We start from the raw sequence: 19,432 nt of genomic DNA on the forward strand, positions 1-19,432 counted from the left end.
GTAGATAATTTATTCATTTCCTTTGCTAGTTAGTGAGTTATTAGCCCAGTTGTAGATAATTTATTCATTTCCTTTGCTAGTTAGTGAGTTATTAGCCCAGTTGTAGATAATTTATTCATTTCCTTTGCTAGTTAGTGAGTTATTAGCCCAGTTGTAGATAATTTATTCATTTCCTTTGCTAGTTAGTGAGTTATTAGCCCAGTTGTAGATAATTTATTCATTTCCTTTGCTAGTTAGTGAGTTATTAGCCCAGTTGTAGATAATTTATTCATTTCCTTTGCTAGTTAGTGAGTTATTAGCCCAGTTGTAGATAATTTATTCATTTCCTTTGCTAGTTAGTGAGTTATTAGCCCAGTTGTAGATAATTTATTCATTTCCTTTGCTAGTTAGTGAGTTATTAGCCCAGTTGTAGATAATTTATTCATTTCCTTTGCTAGTTAGTGAGTTATTAGCCCAGTTGTAGATAATTTATTCATTTCCTTTGCTAGTTAGTGAGTTATTAGCCCAGTTGTAGATAATTTATTCATTTCCTTTGCTAGTTAGTGAGTTATTAGCCCAGTTGTAGATAATTTATTCATTTCCTTTGCTAGTTAGTGAGTTATTAGCCCAGTTGTAGATAATTTATTCATTTCCTTTGCTAGTTAGTGAGTTATTAGCCCAGTTGTAGATAATTTATTCATTTCCTTTGCTAGTTAGTGAGTTATTAGCCCAGTTGTAGATAATTTATTCATTTCCTTTGCTAGTTAGTGAGTTATTAGCCCAGTTGTAGATAATTTATTCATTTCCTTTGCTAGTTAGTGAGTTATTAGCCCAGTTGTAGATAATTTATTCATTTCCTTTGCTAGTTAGTGAGTTATTAGCCCAGTTGTAGATAATTTATTCATTTCCTTTGCTAGTTAGTGAGTTATTAGCCCAGTTGTAGATAATTTATTCATTTCCTTTGCTAGTTAGTGAGTTATTAGCCCAGTTGTAGATAATTTGTAGTCAGCAATAGAGGAGTGATTGACTCCTACAAGAGCACAACATGTAGACATTTCTAGACATATTTGAAAACCCAGTCAGGTAAACATGTTTTTTTTTGTCTTAAAGGGGCAGTGTTGTATTTTGAGACAAGCTTGAATAAGCTCAGTAGCCAATAGGCAGAGGGGAGCATAATTGGTCTGATTCTCTGTAATAATGTTATGGGAATAATAATGCATTTTATTTTGTAAAGGGTCTTGCATCAAACAACACAACACCAGTCACCTCCTTGTCTGAAGCAGAAGTGGATGAACAGGTTCATGTCAAGCCCTGCAATACCACACATTAGCTGCTACTGTAGGCTGGTATACCAGGCTGATGCTCCCTCTAGTTCTGTCCCGACCGAGCCCCCCCCCCCCCCCCATATTACACATGTCGAAATAAAGCAACCACCACAATATTGAAATTATTCACACCAGGACAGGGCAGGTCAAAAACATTTGCTCCAGATAATATTGTAGTTTGTGGTGGTAATGTCTCAATGTCTCAATTGTATCGAATGCGCGCTTCCGAGTCAGTTCCAGAACGCGGGTATAAATGGTTGGAGCGCGTCCCCGCTACGTCTTTGTCAGTCAATCAGCGAGTTTTCAGACCCCTCCAGCGACTTTTGTTGGTAAAAAAGGTTAGCAGCTACTGTTCAGGTTGCCATTGGGGAGTTTTGCCAACGGTTCGAGAGTTTCTATGGTTTTGATAGCATTTAGAGAGTTTTCCCACAGAAAATTCTGCCGCAAACGAGAGTTGGAGAAGCTGTCTGTGCAACGGAAGTTACCGCAACAGCGCACAGGCAGAGAAGCACAAGGGGAGGGGACGGAAAACGCTCCGTCGGGGACTGCAGCGGTGCCACAGCAAGGCAGGTTGGTGCTGTGACGTCGTCGCGTCAACTGAAAAACGGTAAAAAAAAACACCGCTGTCTGTCACGCGGTCCGGTAGACAGCGGAGAGAGAGAGAGAGAGGAGAGAGAGAGAGAGAGAGAGAGAGAGGAGAGAGAGAGAGGGCTTGAACAGGGGGACCATGATGGTGATACCGTGGCTGCTTCTCCTTGAGATGGGCTTATACGCCAGTTCTTTCGTGTGTGGAATAGTCACGGCATCTTCTCTCACTATCGTACAGGTAAGAATATAACATTGTGACTTCTTAAGTTAACTTTGCTGACAGTTTGTAATGTTGACCGATGTTTTGACTCGCAGTCTGCTTTGGACAAAGTTTATGTCGCAGTTGCACAATTTTAGCTTTGATTGACTTTCTAAGTCGACATTTCTTTATTGGAATCACCTGATGGGCTAAATAATTTCACTGGGGGAATGTTAGGCCTTAACTCTGGTATGTTTTATGAAGCGTCTGTACACAGTAGCTAACTTTTTTATTATCGCAGTAGAAAATACCTGTGGTAGAATACGGAGTTTTTCCTTAACTTCCTAGAAGTCTTAACCAAATAGTTAGTTTGACAAGTGGCGGCCAAAAAGCACGCTACTTCGATACAGCTACGACCGGAAGTGACTTTTTTCGCTGAAGGCCAGGAGAGCGTTTTCCATAATGCTTTTTCCTAAACTATAATCGAATTATCTTTAACCTGCTGCCTTAATTCTCCTAACCTGCTGCGAAAACGTTACTGCCAGTCGTAGCTTTATCGAAGTGCCTTGTTTTTAGGGTTAATCATTGGGTTAAATCACACTTCCCTACGAAAACAAAGTGAAAGTACAGTTTGTTCTCTACAATAGCAGGTTGAGAGAGTGAGAAATGAAATGGAAACTGTCCAGACTTGCCTAATGACTGATCAATGCTCCCCCCCCAAAACAGTGACACTCATAAAGTTCAGGAAAACACTTGTGACTCAGTTCTTTCGACCAAACAAGACCATTATGGGGATTATTAGTTCAAATTAAATCGACAAGTTCACAAAGTTTACCCGACAATACAGCTGCCGCCTCTCTCTCAAACTAGGCTACTTTCAAAGTTTTACCCATTCATAACCTAGGCCTACTGTAACAGACCAGGAAGTGTAGTTAAAGATTGTGACTGGGTCGTCACAAGCTTCCATACCCACAAAACACATCCATTTCTAAAAAATGTATTTGCTTTGTCTTTTTTTTGGGGGGGGGGGTTTACAGGTACAATATCCATGTCAATTTACACTTAGTTTTTACCACATGTACCCACCAAAAGAAGAGAGAGAGAAATCATCATATTGATCACAGGATGTTGTATGGAAAGAAAAGAGGGACAAACAAGAGGTGGGAATTGCACTTCTTAAGATGAGATTTAAACCTTAAAGTGAAACTAAATCGCTAGCCTCTATTTGGGGTGTTTTTCCAGTCTCCCTCTATTTGGGGTGTTTTTCCAGTCTCCCTCTATTTGGGGTGTTTCTCCAGTCTCCCTCTATTTGGGGTGTTTCTCCAGTCTCCCTCTATTTGGGGTGTTTCTCCAGTCTCCCTCTATTTGGGGTGTTTCTCCAGTCTCCCTCTATTTGGGGTGTTTCTCCAGTCTCCCTCTATTTGGGGTGTTTCTCCAGTCTCCCTCTATTTGGGGTGTTTCTCCAGTCTCCCTCTATTTGGGGTGTTTCTCCAGTCTCCCTCTATTTGGGGTGTTTCTCCAGTCTCCCTCTATTTGGGGTGTTTCTCCAGTCTCCCTCTATTTGGGGTGTTTCTCCAGTCTCCCTCTATTTGGGGTGTTTCTCCAGTCTCCCTCTATTTGGGGTGTTTCTCCAGTCTCCCTCTATTTGGGGTGTTTCTCCAGTCTCCCTCTATTTGGGGTGTTTCTCCAGTCTCCCTCTATTTGGGGTGTTTCTCCAGTCTCCCTCTATTTGGGGTGTTTCTCCAGTCTCCCTACATAATTATGAGTAATGAGCGGGTGTATAAAATAGTATTAGTCACATGCAACAGGTATTCAGACCTTTACAGTGAAATGCTTCCTTCCTTCCCTAATCAACAATGCAGTATAAAATAATATATGAATAAGAGAGAAAAGTAACAAGGAATTAAAGCGCAGCACTCAATGACAATAGCGAGACTATAAACAGGAGGGTACCGTTACAGAGTCAATGTGGAGGCTATATACAGGAGGTACCAGTACAGAGTCAATGTGGAGGCTATATACAGGGGGTACCAGTACAGAGTCAATGTGGAGGCTATATACAGGGTGTTACGGTACAGAGTCAATGTGGAGGCTATATACAGGGTGTTACGGTACAGAGTCAATGTGGAGGTTATATACAGGGTGTTACGGTACAGAGTCAATGTGGAGGCTATATACAGGGTGTTACGGTACAGAGTCAATGTGGAGGCTATATACAGGGTGTTACGGTACAGAGTCAATGTGGAGGCTATATACAGGGTGTTACGGTACAGAGTCAATGTGGAGGCTATATACAGGGTGTTACGGTACAGAGTCAATGTGGAGGTTATATACAGGGGTACCGGTACAGAGTCAATGTGGAGGTTATATACAGGAGGGTACCGGTACAGAGTCAATGTGGAGGTTATATACAGGAGGGTACCGGTACAGAGTCAATGTGGAGGTTATATACAGGAGGGTACCGGTACAGAGTCAATGTGGAGGTTATATACAGGAGGGTACCGGTACAGAGTCAATGTGGAGACTATATACAGGAGGGTACCGATACAGAGTCAATGTGGAGACTATATACAGGAGGGTACCGATACAGAGTCAATGTGGAGACTATATACAGGAGGGTACCGATACAGAGTCAATGTGGAGACTATATACAGGAGGGTACCGATACAGAGTAAATGTGGAGACTATATACAGGAGGGTACCGATACAGAGTTAATGTGTGGGGGCACCAGTTAGTTGAGGTAATATGTAGGTGGGGGGGGGCAATGCAAATAGTCTGGGTGGCCATTTGATTAGATGTTCAGGAGTCTTATGGTTTGGGGATAGAAGCTGTTTAGAAGTCTCTTGGACCTAGACTTGGCGCTCGTGTACCGCTTGCCATGCGGTAGCAGAGAGAACAGTCTATGACTTGGGGGGCTGGAGTCTACCCTCTGTAGTGCCTTGCGGCCGGAGGCCGAGTAGATGCCATACCAGTCAGGATGCTCTCGATGGTGCAGCTGTCGAACCTTTTTAGGATCGGAGGGCCCATGTCAAATATTATCAGTCTCCAGAGGGGGAATAGGTTTTGTCGTGCCCTCTTCACGACTGTCTTGGTGTGCTTGGACCATGTTAGTTTGTTAGTGATGTGGACACCATGGAACTTGAAGTTCTCAACCTGCTCCACTACAGCCCCGTCGATGAGAATGGGGGTGTGCTCGGTCCTCTTTTTCCTGTAGTCCACAGTCATCTCCTTTGTCTTGATCATGTTGAGCGAGAGGTTGTTGTCCCTGCACCACACTGTCAGGTCTCTGACCTCCTCCCTAGGCTGTCTCGTCATTGTCATCCTAGTAGGATGGAGGCTCTATAGCTGTATGGATCTGTAACTGCTACAGTTTAGTAGGATGGAGGCTCTATAGCTGTATGGATCTGTAACTGCTACAGTTTAGTAGGATGGAGGCTCTATAGCTGTATGGATCTGTAACTGCTACAGTTTAGGAGGATGGAGTCTATAGCTGTATGGATCTGTAACTACTACAGTGTAGTTTAGTAGGATGGAGGCTGTATGGATCTGTAACTGCTACAGTGTAGTTTAGTAGGATGGAGGCTGTATGGATCTGTAACTACTACAGTGTAGTTTAGTAGGATGGAGGCTCTATAGCTGTATGGATCTGTAACTGCTACAGTGTAGTTTAGTAGGATGGAGGCTGTATGGATCTGTAACTGCTACAGTGTAGTTTAGTAGGATGGAGGCTGTATGGATCTGTAACTACTACAGTGTAGTTTAGTAGGATGGAGGCTCTATAGCTGTATGGATCTGTAACTGCTACAGTTTAGTAGGATGGAGGCTCTATAGCTGTATGGATCTGTCACTACTACAGTTTAGTAGGATGGAGGCTCTATAGCTGTATGGATCTGTCACTACTACAGTTTAGTAGGATGGAGGCTCTATAGCTGTATGGATCTGTCACTACTACAGTGTAGTTTAGTAGGATGGAGGCTGTATGGATCTGTTACTACTACAAGGTAGTTTAGTAGGATGGAGGCTGTATGGATCTGTAACTACTACAGTGTAGTTTAGTAGGATGGAGGCTCTATAGCTGTATGGATCTGTTACTACTACAAGGTAGTTTAGTAGGATGGAGGCTGTATGGATCTGTAACTACTACAGTGTAGTTTAGTAGGATGGAGGCTGTATGGATCTGTAACTACTACAGTGTAGTTTAGTAGGATGGAGGCTCTATAGCTGTATGGATCTGTAACTGCTACAGTGTAGTTTAGTAGGATGGAGGCTCTATAGCTGTATGGATCTGTAACTACTACAGTTTAGTAGGATGGAGTCTATAGCTGTATGGATCTGTAACTGCTACAGTGTAGTAGGATGGAGGCTCTATAGCTGTATGGATCTGTAACTGCTACAGTGTAGTAGGATGGAGGCTCTATAGCTGTATGGATCTGTCACTGCTACAGTTTAGTAGGATGGAGGCTCTATAGCTGTATAGATCTGTAACTACTACAGTGTAGTTTAGTAGGATGGAGGCTCTATAGCTGTATAGATCTGTAACTACTACAGTGTAGTTTAGTAGGATGGAGGCTCTATAGCTGTATGGATCTGTAACTGCTACAGTTTAGTAGGATGGAGGCTCTATAGCTGTATGGATCTGTAACTACTACAGTGTAGTTTAGTAGGATGGAGGCTGTATGGATCTGTTACTACTACAAGGTAGTTTAGTAGGATGGAGGCTGTATGGATCTGTAACTACTACAGTTTTTAGTAGGATGGAGACTCTATAGCTGTATGGATCTGTTACTACTACAAGGTAGTTTAGTAGGATGGAGGCTGTATGGATCTGTAACTACTACAGTGTAGTTTAGTAGGATGGAGGCTCTATAGCTGTATGGATCTGTAACTATTACAGTGTAGTTTAGTAGGATGGAGGCTCTATAGCTGTATGGATCTGTAACTACTACAGTTTAGTAGGATGGAGGCTCTATAGCTGTATGGATCTGTAACTACTACAGTTTAGTAGGATGGAGGCTCTATAGCTGTATGGATCTGTAACTACTACAGTTTAGTAGGATGGAGACTCTATAGCTGTATGGATCTGTAACTACTACAGTGTAGTTTAGTAGGATGGAGGCTGTATGGATCTGTAACTGCTACAGTGTAGTTTAGTAGGATGGAGGCTCTATAGCTGTATGGATCTGTAACTATTACAGTGTAGTTTAGTAGGATGGAGGCTCTATAGCTGTATGGATCTGTAACTACTACAGTTTAGTAGGATGGAGGCTCTATAGCTGTATGGATCTGTAACTACTACAGTTTAGTAGGATGGAGGCTGTATAGCTGTATGGATCTAACTGCTACAGTTTAGTAGGATGGAGGCTGTATAGCTGTATGGATCTGTAACTACTACAGTGTAGTTTAGTAGGATGGAGGCTGTATAGCTGTATGGATCTGTAACTACTACAGTTTAGTAGGATGGAGGCTCTATAGCTGTATGGATCTGTAACTACTACAGTTTAGTAGGATGGAGGCTGTATAGCTGTATGGATCTGTAACTACTACAGTTTAGTAGGATGGAGGCTCTATAGCTGTATGGATCTGTAACTACTACAGTTTAGTAGGATGGAGGCTCTATAGCTGTATGGATCTGTAACTACTACAGTTTAGTAGGATGGAGGCTGTATAGCTGTATGGATCTAACTGCTACAGTGTAGTTTAGTAGGATGGAGGCTCTATAGCTGTATGGATCTGCAACAGTAAGTGTTTGTTTTTTAAATATTAAAACCAAAAAATTATTTCGCGCTGATTATTGACGTTTCTAAAACATTTTTAAACAGCTTTGGGATTGTAGTTCAGATGACCAGTTGTGGGCGAAGTTAATGGCTGAAAACTTGAAGGCAGAATGCTGGCAACAGTTTCAAAGCTAATTTATGCCTCGCTCCAGTATATTTATTTACTCAACGTGGACTCGTGGAAATATTTAGCAAAGGTGACTTACACTAGTTCCTAGTGCTGAGCTAGCATTAGCCTCTGCGGTAGTTAGCTAGGTCGCTAAATTAGCTACGTCCGTACCTCTGCTCAACTTCTTGATACGGTAATTGATGACATGACTGTGCTTGCTTGTAGTTTGTACAGCTAGGTACGGAGCGCCACACCGGGACTAAAACGTAACAGTTGTTGTCTACACAAAAATAAACGGTTATTCATATGAACGAGTGGCTGGTCCAGTGAGTAACGTTAGTTACCTGTTGACACCCAGGACCCTCCTCGACAGGGGGCGGTACTACATCCTGAAGTCGCTATGAATTCTGGATATTGTGGTTTGCTTACAACCAGGAAATGTAGATGACCTGTTTCTAAAGTGGAGATGCAAAAGCTGAGTGTCGTCAGGAAATTAATTTAAAAAACGTTTACACATGTTTGTTTACTTATTTTTATATATATATATATATTTATTTATTTATATATTTATTTATTTATATTATATAAAATCGTATGCCTAAAACCAAAAAGCATTTTATTTTTGCAAATTCTGACTTTGTTGCGGTGTAATTTCTTTGAGGGAACTCTGTTAGAATCCTAAAATACACAATGTGCAATTTATTAAATGTTGTTTGTGCATCAGCAGTTTTTGTTATGTCAATCACTGACAGTCAGTCAATTGGCCCATGTCAGCAAACAAATATGATATTGCTAAGTTATCTAAACTCATTATCATGGTCTAATTACCGGCCGGGGTGTGTGTGTGTGTGTGTGAGTGAGGTGATCCCAAATATAAACTTTTTCACAGCTATGTAGGTAGACTACTAATGAACTTCACCAATGCGGATGCTCTCTCTTTCCAGGGTAGTTTCGGGGGGCTCTGTATGCTCTATGGAACAGTGAACCACAACTCCTCATCAGGCTCCATATTGGTCCAGACCTCCAGCTCTCCTTCTCTCTGTTACTTTGTCTCTGCTATCTCAGTGTGTGTAGCAGTGTTCTGCTTCTCTATATCACTGTACTGGATATATACATGCTGCCTGGATGGAGGGGTTAACAGGTAAGTGTGAATGGGGGAAGGGGGATTGTGTGTGTCTGGGAGAGGGGGGGCGGGGGCGCGTGTGTGTGTTACGGGTTTGTGTGTGTGTGTCTGGGAGAGTTACGGGTTTGTGTGTGTGTGTCTGGGAGAGTTACGGGTTTGTGTGTGTGTGTCTGGGAGAGTTACGGGTTTGTGTGTGTGTGTCTGGGAGAGTTACGGGTTTGTGTGTGTCGGGGAGAGGGGGTGTGTCTGGGAGAGGGGGGGGGGTGTGTTACGGGTTTGTGTGTGTACATATGGTATTTTACATGACTCATTGGTGGGTGTTACACAGTCCTATGAGACTTTCTGAGTGTGTGTGTCTGAGAGAGAGAGGGGGGGGGGTGTGTGTCAAGACGTTGTAAAACCATCCATTTAACAACATTCCGACCCTTTGACTTTTTCCACATTTTGTTACGTTACAACCTTATTGTAAAATGGATTCAATGTATAAAATGTCCTTATCAATCTACACATAATAACAAAGCGAAAACAGATTGTTTGAAATTTGTGCAAATTTATGGCAAATAGATAAACAGACCTTATTTACTTAAATATTCAGACTCTGCTATGAGACTCGAAATTGAGCTCAGAAGCATCCTGTTTCCATTGATCATCCTTGAGATGTTTCTACAACTTGATTGGAGTCCACCTGTGGTACATTCAATTGATTGGACATGATTTTGAAAGGCACACACCTGTCTATATAAGGTCCCACAGTTGACAGTGTATGTCAGAGCAAAAACCAAGCCATGAGGTCGAAGGAATTGTCCGTAGAGCTCAGAGACAGGATTGTGTCGAGGCACAGATCTGGGGAAGGGTACACAAAAAAATGTCTGCAGCATTGAAGGTCCCCAAGAACACAGTGGCCTTCATCATTCTTAAATGGAATAAGTTTAGAACCACCAAGACTCTTCCTAGAGCTGGCCGTCTGGCCAAACTGAGCAATCGGTAGAGAAGGGCCTTGGTCAGTGAGGTGACCAATAACCAGATGGTCACTCTGACAGAGCTCCAGAGTTCCTCTGTGGAGATGAGAGAACCTTCCAGAAGGACAACCATCTCTGCAGCACTCCACCAATTAGGCCTTTATGGTAGAGTGGCCAGACGGAAGCCACTCCTCAGTAAAAGGCACATGACAGCCAGCTTGGAGTTTGCCAAAAGCCACCTAAAGACTCTCAGACCATGAGAATCAAGATTCTTTGGTTTGATGAAACCAAGATTGAACTATTTGGCCTGAATGCCAAGTGTCAAGTCTGGAGGAAACCCTGCACCATCCCTATGGTGAAGCATGGTGGTGGCAGCATTATGCTGTGGGGATGTTTTTCACGTGTTAATTTGCTGAAAATAGCTGTGCAGCAACTGCCCCCATCCAAACTGCCAGAGCTTGAGAGGATCTGCAGAGAAGAATGGGAGAAACTCCTTAAATACAGGTGTGCCAAGCTTGTAGCATCATACCCAGGAAGAATCCAGGCTGTAATCGCTGCCAAAGGTGCTTCAACGAAGTACTGAGTAAAGGGTCTGAATACTAATGTAAATGGAATGGTCCAGTTTTATCTTTTAATACATTTGCTAAAATGTCTTAACCTGTTTTTTTTTTGCTTTGTCATTATGGGGTATTGTGATGTCATTATGGGGTATTGTGATGTCATTATGGAGTATTGTGTGTAGATTGATGATTGGGGGGGGGTCTGATTTGAATAATTTCTATAATAAGGCTGTAATGTAACACAAGGTTGAACAGTCCAAAGGGTCTGTGTGTTTCCCAAAGACACAGACACAGTATGACTGAATCTGACCATCTAACCTTATGACCTGTCTGTGTGCTTCCCGAAGACACGGTCAGATTCAGTCATACTGTGTCTATCTAACCTTATGACCTGTGTCTGTGTTTCCCGAAGGCGCAGACTGAATCTGACCGTGTCTATCTAACCTTATGACCTGTGTGTGTGTGTTTCCAGAGGGCGTCTATGACTGAATCTGACCGTGTCTATCTAACCTTATGACCTGTGTGTGTGTGTTTCCAGAGGGCGTCTATGACTGAATCTGACCGTGTGTCATGCCGAGATTCTATCCAGAATTCAACAGTCCGCAATTTCTATCTAACCGTGTGTCTGTGTTGTGTGTCTGTGTTGTGTGTCTGTGTTGTGTGTCTGTGTTGTGTGTCTGTGTTGTGTGTCTGTGTTGTGTGTCTGTGTTGTGTGTCTGTGTTGTGTGTCTGTGTTGTGTGTCTGTGTTGTGTGTCTGTGTTGTGTGTCTGTGTTGTGTGTCTGTGTTGTGTGTCTGTGTTGTGTGTCTGTGTTGTGTGTCTGTGTTGTGTGTCTGTGTTGTGTGTCTGTGTTGTGTGTCTGTGTTGTGTGTCTGTGTTGTGTGTCTGTGTTGTGTGTCTGTGTTGTGTGTCTGTGTTGTGTGTCTGTGTTGTGTGTGTTTCCAGAGAGCGTCTATGGCTGAACATGACCCTGGTGGTGTGTGTCGTGTTTCTCTTCTTCCTCCTGGTGACGGGCTGTGTGTTGAAGGTCGGAAGAGACTCTCTGTGTGACTCTGTCCTACACGCTGTCCCCGACGTCACCAGGTACCATAACATCCTCTAGATACACAACTTCTGCACTGACTTGTCTTCATGTTAAATCTGTGGTTACTGACGGGAAAAATAAACTAAATGTTATTGGTCATGAGACGAATAGAACAGGGGTAGACTTTACCGGGAAAATGTTATTGGTCATGAGACGAATAGAACAGGGGTAGACTTTACCGGGAAAATGTTATTGGTCATGAGACGAATAGAACAGGGGTAGACTTTACCGGGAAAATGTTATTGGTCATGAGACGAATAGAACAGGGGTAGACTTTACCGGGAAAATGTTATTGGTCATGAGACGAATAGAACAGGGGTAGACTTTACCGGGAAAATGTTATTGGTCATGAGACGAATAGAACAGGGGTAGACTTTACCGGGAAAATGTTATTGGTCAGGAGACGAATAGAACAGGGGTAGACTTTACCGGGGAAATGTTATTGGTCATGAGACGAATAGAACAGGGGTAGACTTTACCGGGAAAATGTTACGACCAAGCTTTATCCCAACAATACAAAATAAAATAAGAAATAGTAACACAGTAAAATAACAATAACGAGGCTAAATACAAGGAGTAGCAGTACTGAGTCAATATGTAGTGGTACTGAGGCTAAATACAAGGAGTAGCAGTACTGAGTCAATATGTAGGGGTACCGGGTGGTAATGAGGCTATATGTAGGGGTACCGGGTGGTAATGAGGCTATATGTAGGGGTACCGGGTGGTAATGAGGCTATATGTAGGGGTACCGGGTGGTAATGAGGCTATATGTAGGGGTACCGGGTGGTAATGAGGCTATATGTAGGGGTACCGGGTGGTAATGAGGCTATATGTAGGGGTACCAGGTGGTAATGAGGCTATATGTAGGGGTACCAGGTGGTAATGAGGCTATATGTAGGGGTACCAGGTGGTAATGAGGCTATATGTAGGGGTACCAGGTGGTAATGGGTTCTGAATTGTGTGGGCAGTAGTAGTTTGTAAACTGTGGAAACATTCCTCTAGAAAATGTTTGAATTCTGCATTTACTCCCATCTAGATGTGAACAGGCTCAGTCTAGGACCTGGATCAGTCCTTACACGGGAACGCAGTTCTACACTGGACTGTACAGGTCTGGGGTCAGTATTAACAGAGTTCTACACTGGACTGTACAGGTCTGGGGTCAATATTAACAGACAGTTCTACACTGGACTGTACAGGTCTGGGGTCAGTATTAACAGACAGTTCTACACTGGACTGTACAGGTCTGCGGTCAGGATTAACAGACAGTTAACTCTCCCCTTCTACTTTCTCCCTCCCTCCCTCCCTTCCTTCTACTCTCTCCCTCCCTCCCTCCCTTCCTTCTACTCTCTCCCTCCCTCCCTCCCTTCCTTCTACTCTCTCCCTCCCTCCTTTCCTTCTACTCTACTCTCTCCCTCCCTCCCTCCCTTCTACTCTCTCTCTCCCTCCCTCCCTTCCTTCTACTCTCTCCCTCCCTCCCTTCCTTCTACTCTCTCCCTCCCTCCCTCCCTTCCTTCTACTCTCTCCCTCCCTCCCTCCCTTCCTTCTACTCTCTCCCTCCCTCCCTCCCTTCCTTCTACTCTCTCCCTCCCTCCCTCCCTTCTACTCTCTCCCTCCCTCCCTCCCTTCCTTCTACTCTCTCCCTCCCTCCCTCCCTCCCTTCTACTCTCTCCCTCCCTCCCTCCCTTCTACTCTCTCTCTCCCTCCCTCCCTTCTACTCTCTCTCTCCCTCCCTCCCTTCCTTCTACTCTACTCTCTCTCCCTCCCTCCCTTCTTCTCTCTCTCTCCTCCCTCCCTTCCTTCTACTCTCTCCCTCCCTCCCTCCCTCCCTTCCTTCTACTCTCTCCCCTCCCTCCCTCCCTTCCTTCTACTCTCTCCCTCCCTCCCTCCCTTCCTTCTACTCTCTCCCTCCCTCCCTCCCTTCCTTCTACTCTCTCCCCTCCCTCCCTCCCTTCCTTCCTTCTTCTCTCTCTCTCCCTCCCTCCCTTCCTTCCTTCTACTCTCTCTCTCCCTCCCTCCCTCCTTCCTTCTACTCTCTCCCTCCCTCCCTCCTTCTTCTACTCTCTCCCTCCCTCCCTCCCTTCCTTCTACTCTCTCCCTCCCTCCCTCCCTTCCCTTCTCTCTCTCCCTCTCCCTCCCTCCCTCCCTCCCTCCCTCCCTCCCTCCCTCCCTCCCTCCCTCCCTCCCTCCCTCTACTCCCTCCCTCCCCCTCCCTCCCTCCCTCCCTCCCTCCTTCCTTCTTCTCTCTCTCTCCCTCCCTCCCTCCCTCCCTCCCTCCCTCCCTCCCTCCCTCCCTCCCTCCCTCTACTCTCCCCTCCCTCCCTCCCTCCCTTCCTTCTACTCTCTCCCTCCCTCCCTCCCTTCCTTCCTCTCTCCCTCCCTCCCTCCCTTCCTTCTACTCTCTCCCTCCCTCCCTCCTTCCTTCTACTCTCTCCCTCCCTCCCTTCCTTCTACTCTCTCCCTCCCTCCCTTCCTTCCTCTCTCCTCCCTCCCTTCCTTCTACTCTCTCCTCCCTCCCTTCCTCCCTTCCTTCTACTCTCTCTCTCCCTCCCTCCCTCCCTCCCTCCCTCCCTCCCTCCCTCCCTCCCTCCCTCCCTCCCTCCTCCCTCCTCTCTCCCTCCCTCCCTCCCTCCCTCCCTCCCTCCCTCCCTCCCTCCCTCCCTCCCTCCCTCCCTCTCCCTCCCTCCCTCCCTCCCTCCCTCCCTCCCTCCCTCCCTCCCTCCCTCCCTCCCTCCCTCCCTCCCTCCCTCCCTCCCTCCCTCCCCTCCCTCCCTCCCTCCCTCCCTCCTCCCTCCCTCCCTCCCTTCCTTCTACTCTCTCCTTCCCTCCCTCTCCCTTCCTTCTACTCTCTCCCTCCCTCCTTCTACTCTCTCCCTCCCTTCCTTCTACTCTCCCTCCTCCCTTCCTTCTACTCTCTCCCTCCCTCCCTTCTACTCTCTCCCTCCCTCCCTTCTACTCTCTCCCTCCCTCCCTTCTACTCTCTCCCTCCCTCCCTTCTACTCTCTCCCTCCCTCCCTTCTACTCTCTCCTCCCTCCCTTCTACTCTCTCTCTCCCTCCCTCCCTTCCTTCTACTCTCTCTCTTTCCCTCCTCCCTTCTCTCTCTCTTCCCTCCCTCCCTCCCTTCCTTCTACTCTCTCTCTCCCTCCCTCCCCTCCCTTCTACTCTCTCTCTCCCTCCCTCCCTCCCTTCCTACTCTCTCTCTCCCTCTCCTCCCTCCCTTCTACTCTCTCTCCCCCTCCCTCTACTCTCTCCCTCCCTCCCTCCCTTCTCTCTCTCCCTCCCTCCCTCCCTCCCTTCTACTCTCTCTCTCCCTCCCTCCCTCCCTCCCTCCCTCCCTCTCCTCCCTCCCTCCCTCCCTCCCTCCCTCCCTCCCTCCCTCCCTCCCTCCCTCCCTTCGACTCTCTCTCTCTCCCTCCCTCCCTCCCTTCTACTCTCTCCCACCTTCCTCTCTCCAGACAGCAGTGTGGGTGAACTTCTTTTTCTGGATTCTGATTGGCATGCTGGTGGTGATCCAGAGAGGTCAAGGGTCAGATTCCAGAATGATGACTCCCTCTGAGACCGAACGTCTTTTCCCAGGCCAGGCCCAGCAGCAGTGACTCATAACCGTCTCGCCGTACGACCTGTTGGCGAGGCGCTCAAACACACACACACATATCTAACACTCCTCACTGTTTGACCTGTAAGAGAATGAATGAACCGTGTGTTTGAGGCTTGTGTAGGTCTCTCACACGGTCACTCGTCTACAGCTGTTCCTGGGCTCGGTGTGTGTGAGGCTGTGTAGGTCTCTCACACAGTCACTCGTCTACAGCTGTTCCTGGGCTCTGTGTGTGTGTGTGGACCTCTGGGTACTGCAGCCTAGTGAAGCAGAGATGGTCTACACTGGAATAAAGGATATTAGATAAGGTAACGTGTAACGTCACTGTCCATCTTGTTTTGAGACAGTGTAACTGAGAACAATTCATGTACCTTTTTGTGAAGCTCTTATACATTTCTCTGTGTTCCCTCCATCCCTCTCTTCTGGGGCGGCAGGGTAGCCTAGTGGTTAGAGCGTTGGACTAGTAACCGGAAGGTTGCGAGTTCAAACCCCCGAGCTGACAAGGTAAAAAAATCTGTCGTTCTGCCCCTGAACAGACTGTTAACCCACTGTTCCCAGGCCGTCATTGAAAATAAGAATATGTTCTTAACTGACTTGCCTGGTTAAATAAAGGTTGTGTGTGTGTGTGTGTGTGTGTGTGTGTGTGTGTGTGTGTGTGTGTGTGTGTGTGTGTGTGTGTGTGTGTGTGTGTGTGTGTGTGTGTGTGTGTGTGTGTGTGTGTGTGTGTGTGTGTGTGTGTGTGTGTGTGTGTGTGTGTGTGTGTGTGTGTGTGTGTGTGTGTGTGTGTGTGTGTGTGTGTGTGTGTGTGTGTGTGTGTGTGTGTGTGTGTGTATTCAGGACCACAGACAAACCAAGTCACAGCATTGGCATTGTCACACTGTCCTACGCAAACACACACTGAGATTCCTTCCTGGCTATTAGGAAGCCATTTTGTTCCATCATTCCCTTTCTGCCTGCAATTATTTGTACTTTTTATTTTTATGAATATTGAAAAGCAAATGTGTTTTGATTTGAGTGAGGTATTGATGGTTTTTTTACAGAACATTCTAAAACAGTTATCGACCAATAACAGTAGGGTGTGAGCAGAGCATCTTGACCAATAACAGTAGGGTGTGAGCAGAGCATCTTGACCAATAACAGTAGGTGTGAGCAGAGCATCTTGACCAATAACAGTAGGGTGTGAGCAGAGCATCTTGACCAATAACAGTAGGGTGTGAGCAGAGCATCTTGACCAATAACAGTAGTGAGCAGAGCATCTTGACCAATAACAGTAGGTGTGAGCAGAGCATCTCGACCAATAACAGTAGGGTGTGAGCAGAGCATCTTGACCAATAACAGTAGGGTGTGAGCAGAGCATCTTGACCAATAACAGTAGGGTGTGAGCAGAGCATCTTGACCAATAAAGACACATTGGTTTGTCAGATATCCTTCCCTTCTTATTGTAGTTTCCATCAGAGACGCCAGTTGGACTAACTGATCTCTACGACACGACAGAAAGGCTACTGTAGGCCAGCCAGATGTTTACATGCTCTCCCAGGCCAGCCAGATGTTTACATGCTCTCCCAGGCCAGCCAGATGTTTACATGCTCTCCCAGGCCAGCCAGATGTTTACATGCTCTCCCAGGCCAGCCAGATGTTTACATGCTCTCCCAGGCTGTTTCTTTACAACGCTAAGCTACTGTAGGCCAGCCAGATGTTTACATGCTCTCCCAGGCCAGCCAGATGTTTACATGCTCTCCCAGGCTGTTTCTATACAACGCTAAGCTACTGTAGGCCAGCCAGATATTTACATGCTCTCCCAGGCTGTTTCTTTACAACGCTAAGCTACTGTAGGCCAGCCAGATGTTTACATGCTCTCCCAGGCTGTTTCTTTACAACGCTAAGCTACTGTAGGCCAGCCAGATGTTTACATGCTCTCCCAGGCCAGCCAGATGTTTACATGCTCTCCCAGGCTGTTTCTTTACAACGCTAAGCTACTGTAGGCCAGCCAGATGTTTACATGCTCTCCCAGGCTGTTTCTTTACAACGCTAAGCTACTGTAGGCCAGCCAGATGTTTACATGCTCTCCAAGGTAGGTTCTGCTCCCTAAAACTAAATGAACTTGACTCCAGACTGTGTAAAAGTATGTCAACTGTGGCATTAGCCTTTTTCTACTGTGTGTGTGTGTGTGTGTGTACACACGCACTACCGTTCAAAAGTTTGGAAATGCTCTAGTTTTTGAAAGCGAACCTGCTCCTTTCTATTCTGGTTAGCACCAGTTTGTGCTGGTCTGTGAAGGGAGTAGTACACAGCGTTGTAGGAGATCTTCAGTTTCTCTGCAATTTCTTGCATGGAAAAGCCTTCATTTCTCAGAACAAGAATAGACTGATGAGTCTCAGAAGAAAGTTAATTGTTTCTGGCCATTTTGAGCCTGTAATTGAACCCACAAATGCTGATGCTCCAGATACTCAACTAGTCTAAAGAAGGACAGTTTTATTGCTTCTTTAATCAGGACAACAGTTATCAGCTGTGCTAACATAATTGCAAAAGGGTTTTCTAATGATCAATTAGCCTTTCTAAAATGATAAACTTGGATTAGCTAACACAACGTGCCATTGGAACATAGGAGTGATGGTTGCTGATAATGGGCCTCTGTAGATATTCCATTTGAAAAAATCAGTCATTTCCAGCTACAACAGTAATCTACAACATTAACAATGTCTACACTGTATTTCTGATCAATTTGATGTTATTTTAATGGAGAGAGAATTATTTAAAACAAGGATGTTTCTAAGAGACTTTTGAATGGGTCTGTCTGTCATGAGAACTGGTCACCAAGCAACAAATCTATTGGTTGGGGATGTTAGATATAGATATACATACATATGTATGTGGACACCCCTTAAAATGAGTGGGTTTGGCTATTACAGCCACATCCTTGCTGCCAGGTGTATAAAATGGAGCACACAAGGCCTCCCGGGTGGCGCAGTGGTTAAGGGCGCTGTACTATCAAAGTCCCTGGGTTAGCGCCCAGGCTCTGTCGTAACCGGCCAAGACGGGAGGTCCGTGGGGCGACGCACAATTGGCCTAGCGTCGTCCGGGTTAGGGAGGGTTTGGCCGGTAGGGATATCCTTGTCTCACCAGCGACTCCTGTGGCGGGCCGGGCGCAGTGCTAACCAAGGTTGCCAGGTGCACCGTGTTTCCTCCGACACATTGGTGCGGCTGGCTTCCGGGTTGGAGGCGCGCTGTGTTAAGAAGCAGTGTGGCTTGGTTGGGTTGTGTATCGGAGGATGCATGACTTTAAACCTTCATCTCTCCCGAGCCCGTACGGGAGTTAGTAGCTACTACAACAATTGGATACCACAAAATTGGGGAGAAAAAGGGGTAAAATTCGGAAAAAAATATATATATAAAATTGAGCATACAGCCATGCAATCTCCATAGACAAACATTGGCATTAGAATGGCCTTTAATGAAGATCTCGGTGACTTTCAACGTGGCACCGTCATAGGATGCCACCTTTCCAACGAGTCAGTTTGTCAAATTTCTGCCCTGTTATTGTGAAGTAGAAAGACCACACAAGCTCACAGAACGGGACCGCTGAGTGCAGAGGCGCGTAAACAGTGCAGAGGCGCGTAAACAGTGCAGAGGCGCGTAAACAGTGCAGAGGCGCGTAAACAGTGCAGAGGCGCGTAAACAGTGCAGAGGCGCGTAAACAGTGCAGAGGCGCGTAAACAGTGCAGAGGCGCGTAAACAGTCTGGCGGCTGCTGAAGGGAGGACGGCTCACAGTAATGGAGTCAATGGAATGGGATCAACCACGTGGAAACCACGTCTTTTGATGTGTTTGGTGCCATTCCATTCACTCCGTTCCAGACATTATTATGAGCCGTCCTCCCCTCAGCAGCCTCCACTGGTTGCAACACTCACTGCCCGGTTCCAAACCTCCTCTGGAAGCAATGTCAACAGGTGAACTGATCGTCGGGGAGCTTCATGAAATGGGTTTCCGTGGCCGAGCAGCCGCACACAAGCCTAAGATCAACATGCTCAATGCCAAGCATCAGCTGGTGTGGTGTAAAGCTCGCCGCCATTGGACTGTGGAGCAGTGGAAACGCGTTCTCTAGAGGGATGAATCAGGCTTCGTCATCTGGCAGTCCAACC

The 19,432-nt window shown here is 46.0% G+C and overlaps 1 protein-coding gene across 2 annotated transcripts; it reads left to right on the forward strand.

Moving 5' to 3' along the window:
- The first annotated feature begins 1,591 nt into the window (after positions 1–1,591).
- Positions 1,592–15,822, forward strand: LOC124008388 (transmembrane protein 179B-like). 2 transcript variants are annotated; one of them, XM_046319634.1, is made up of 6 exons: positions 1,592–1,968; positions 2,001–2,130; positions 8,920–9,116; positions 11,563–11,700; positions 12,738–12,816; positions 15,155–15,822. In XM_046319634.1, the coding sequence occupies exons 2-6, from the start codon at positions 2,032–2,034 to the stop codon at positions 15,293–15,295; spliced, it is 654 nt and encodes a 217-aa protein (XP_046175590.1). In that variant the 5' UTR covers positions 1,592–1,968; positions 2,001–2,031; the 3' UTR covers positions 15,296–15,822. The 2 variants fall into 2 exon arrangements, with proteins under 2 accessions (XP_046175590.1, XP_046175589.1); XM_046319633.1 differs by lacking the exon at positions 1,592–1,968 and having other exon boundaries at positions 2,000–2,130.
- Positions 15,823–19,432: the final 3,610 nt, after the last annotated feature.

This window comes from Oncorhynchus gorbuscha, linkage group LG21 (assembly GCF_021184085.1).
Source record: "Oncorhynchus gorbuscha isolate QuinsamMale2020 ecotype Even-year linkage group LG21, OgorEven_v1.0, whole genome shotgun sequence".
In the NCBI taxonomy this organism is placed as follows: Eukaryota; Metazoa; Chordata; class Actinopteri; order Salmoniformes; family Salmonidae; genus Oncorhynchus; species Oncorhynchus gorbuscha.

Excerpts from the sequence above, each read along its gene's own strand:
- LOC124008388 (XM_046319634.1), top strand. The coding sequence starts at position 2,032 with ATGATGGTGATACCGTGGCTGCTTCTCCTTGAGATGGGCTTATACGCC. Across the intron at positions 9,117-11,562 it reads CTGGATGGAGGGGTTAACAG|AGAGCGTCTATGGCTGAACA; the intron begins GTAAGTGTGAAT and ends GTGTGTTTCCAG. Across the intron at positions 12,817-15,154 it reads CTGGACTGTACAGGTCTGGG|ACAGCAGTGTGGGTGAACTT; the intron begins GTCAGTATTAAC and ends TCCTCTCTCCAG.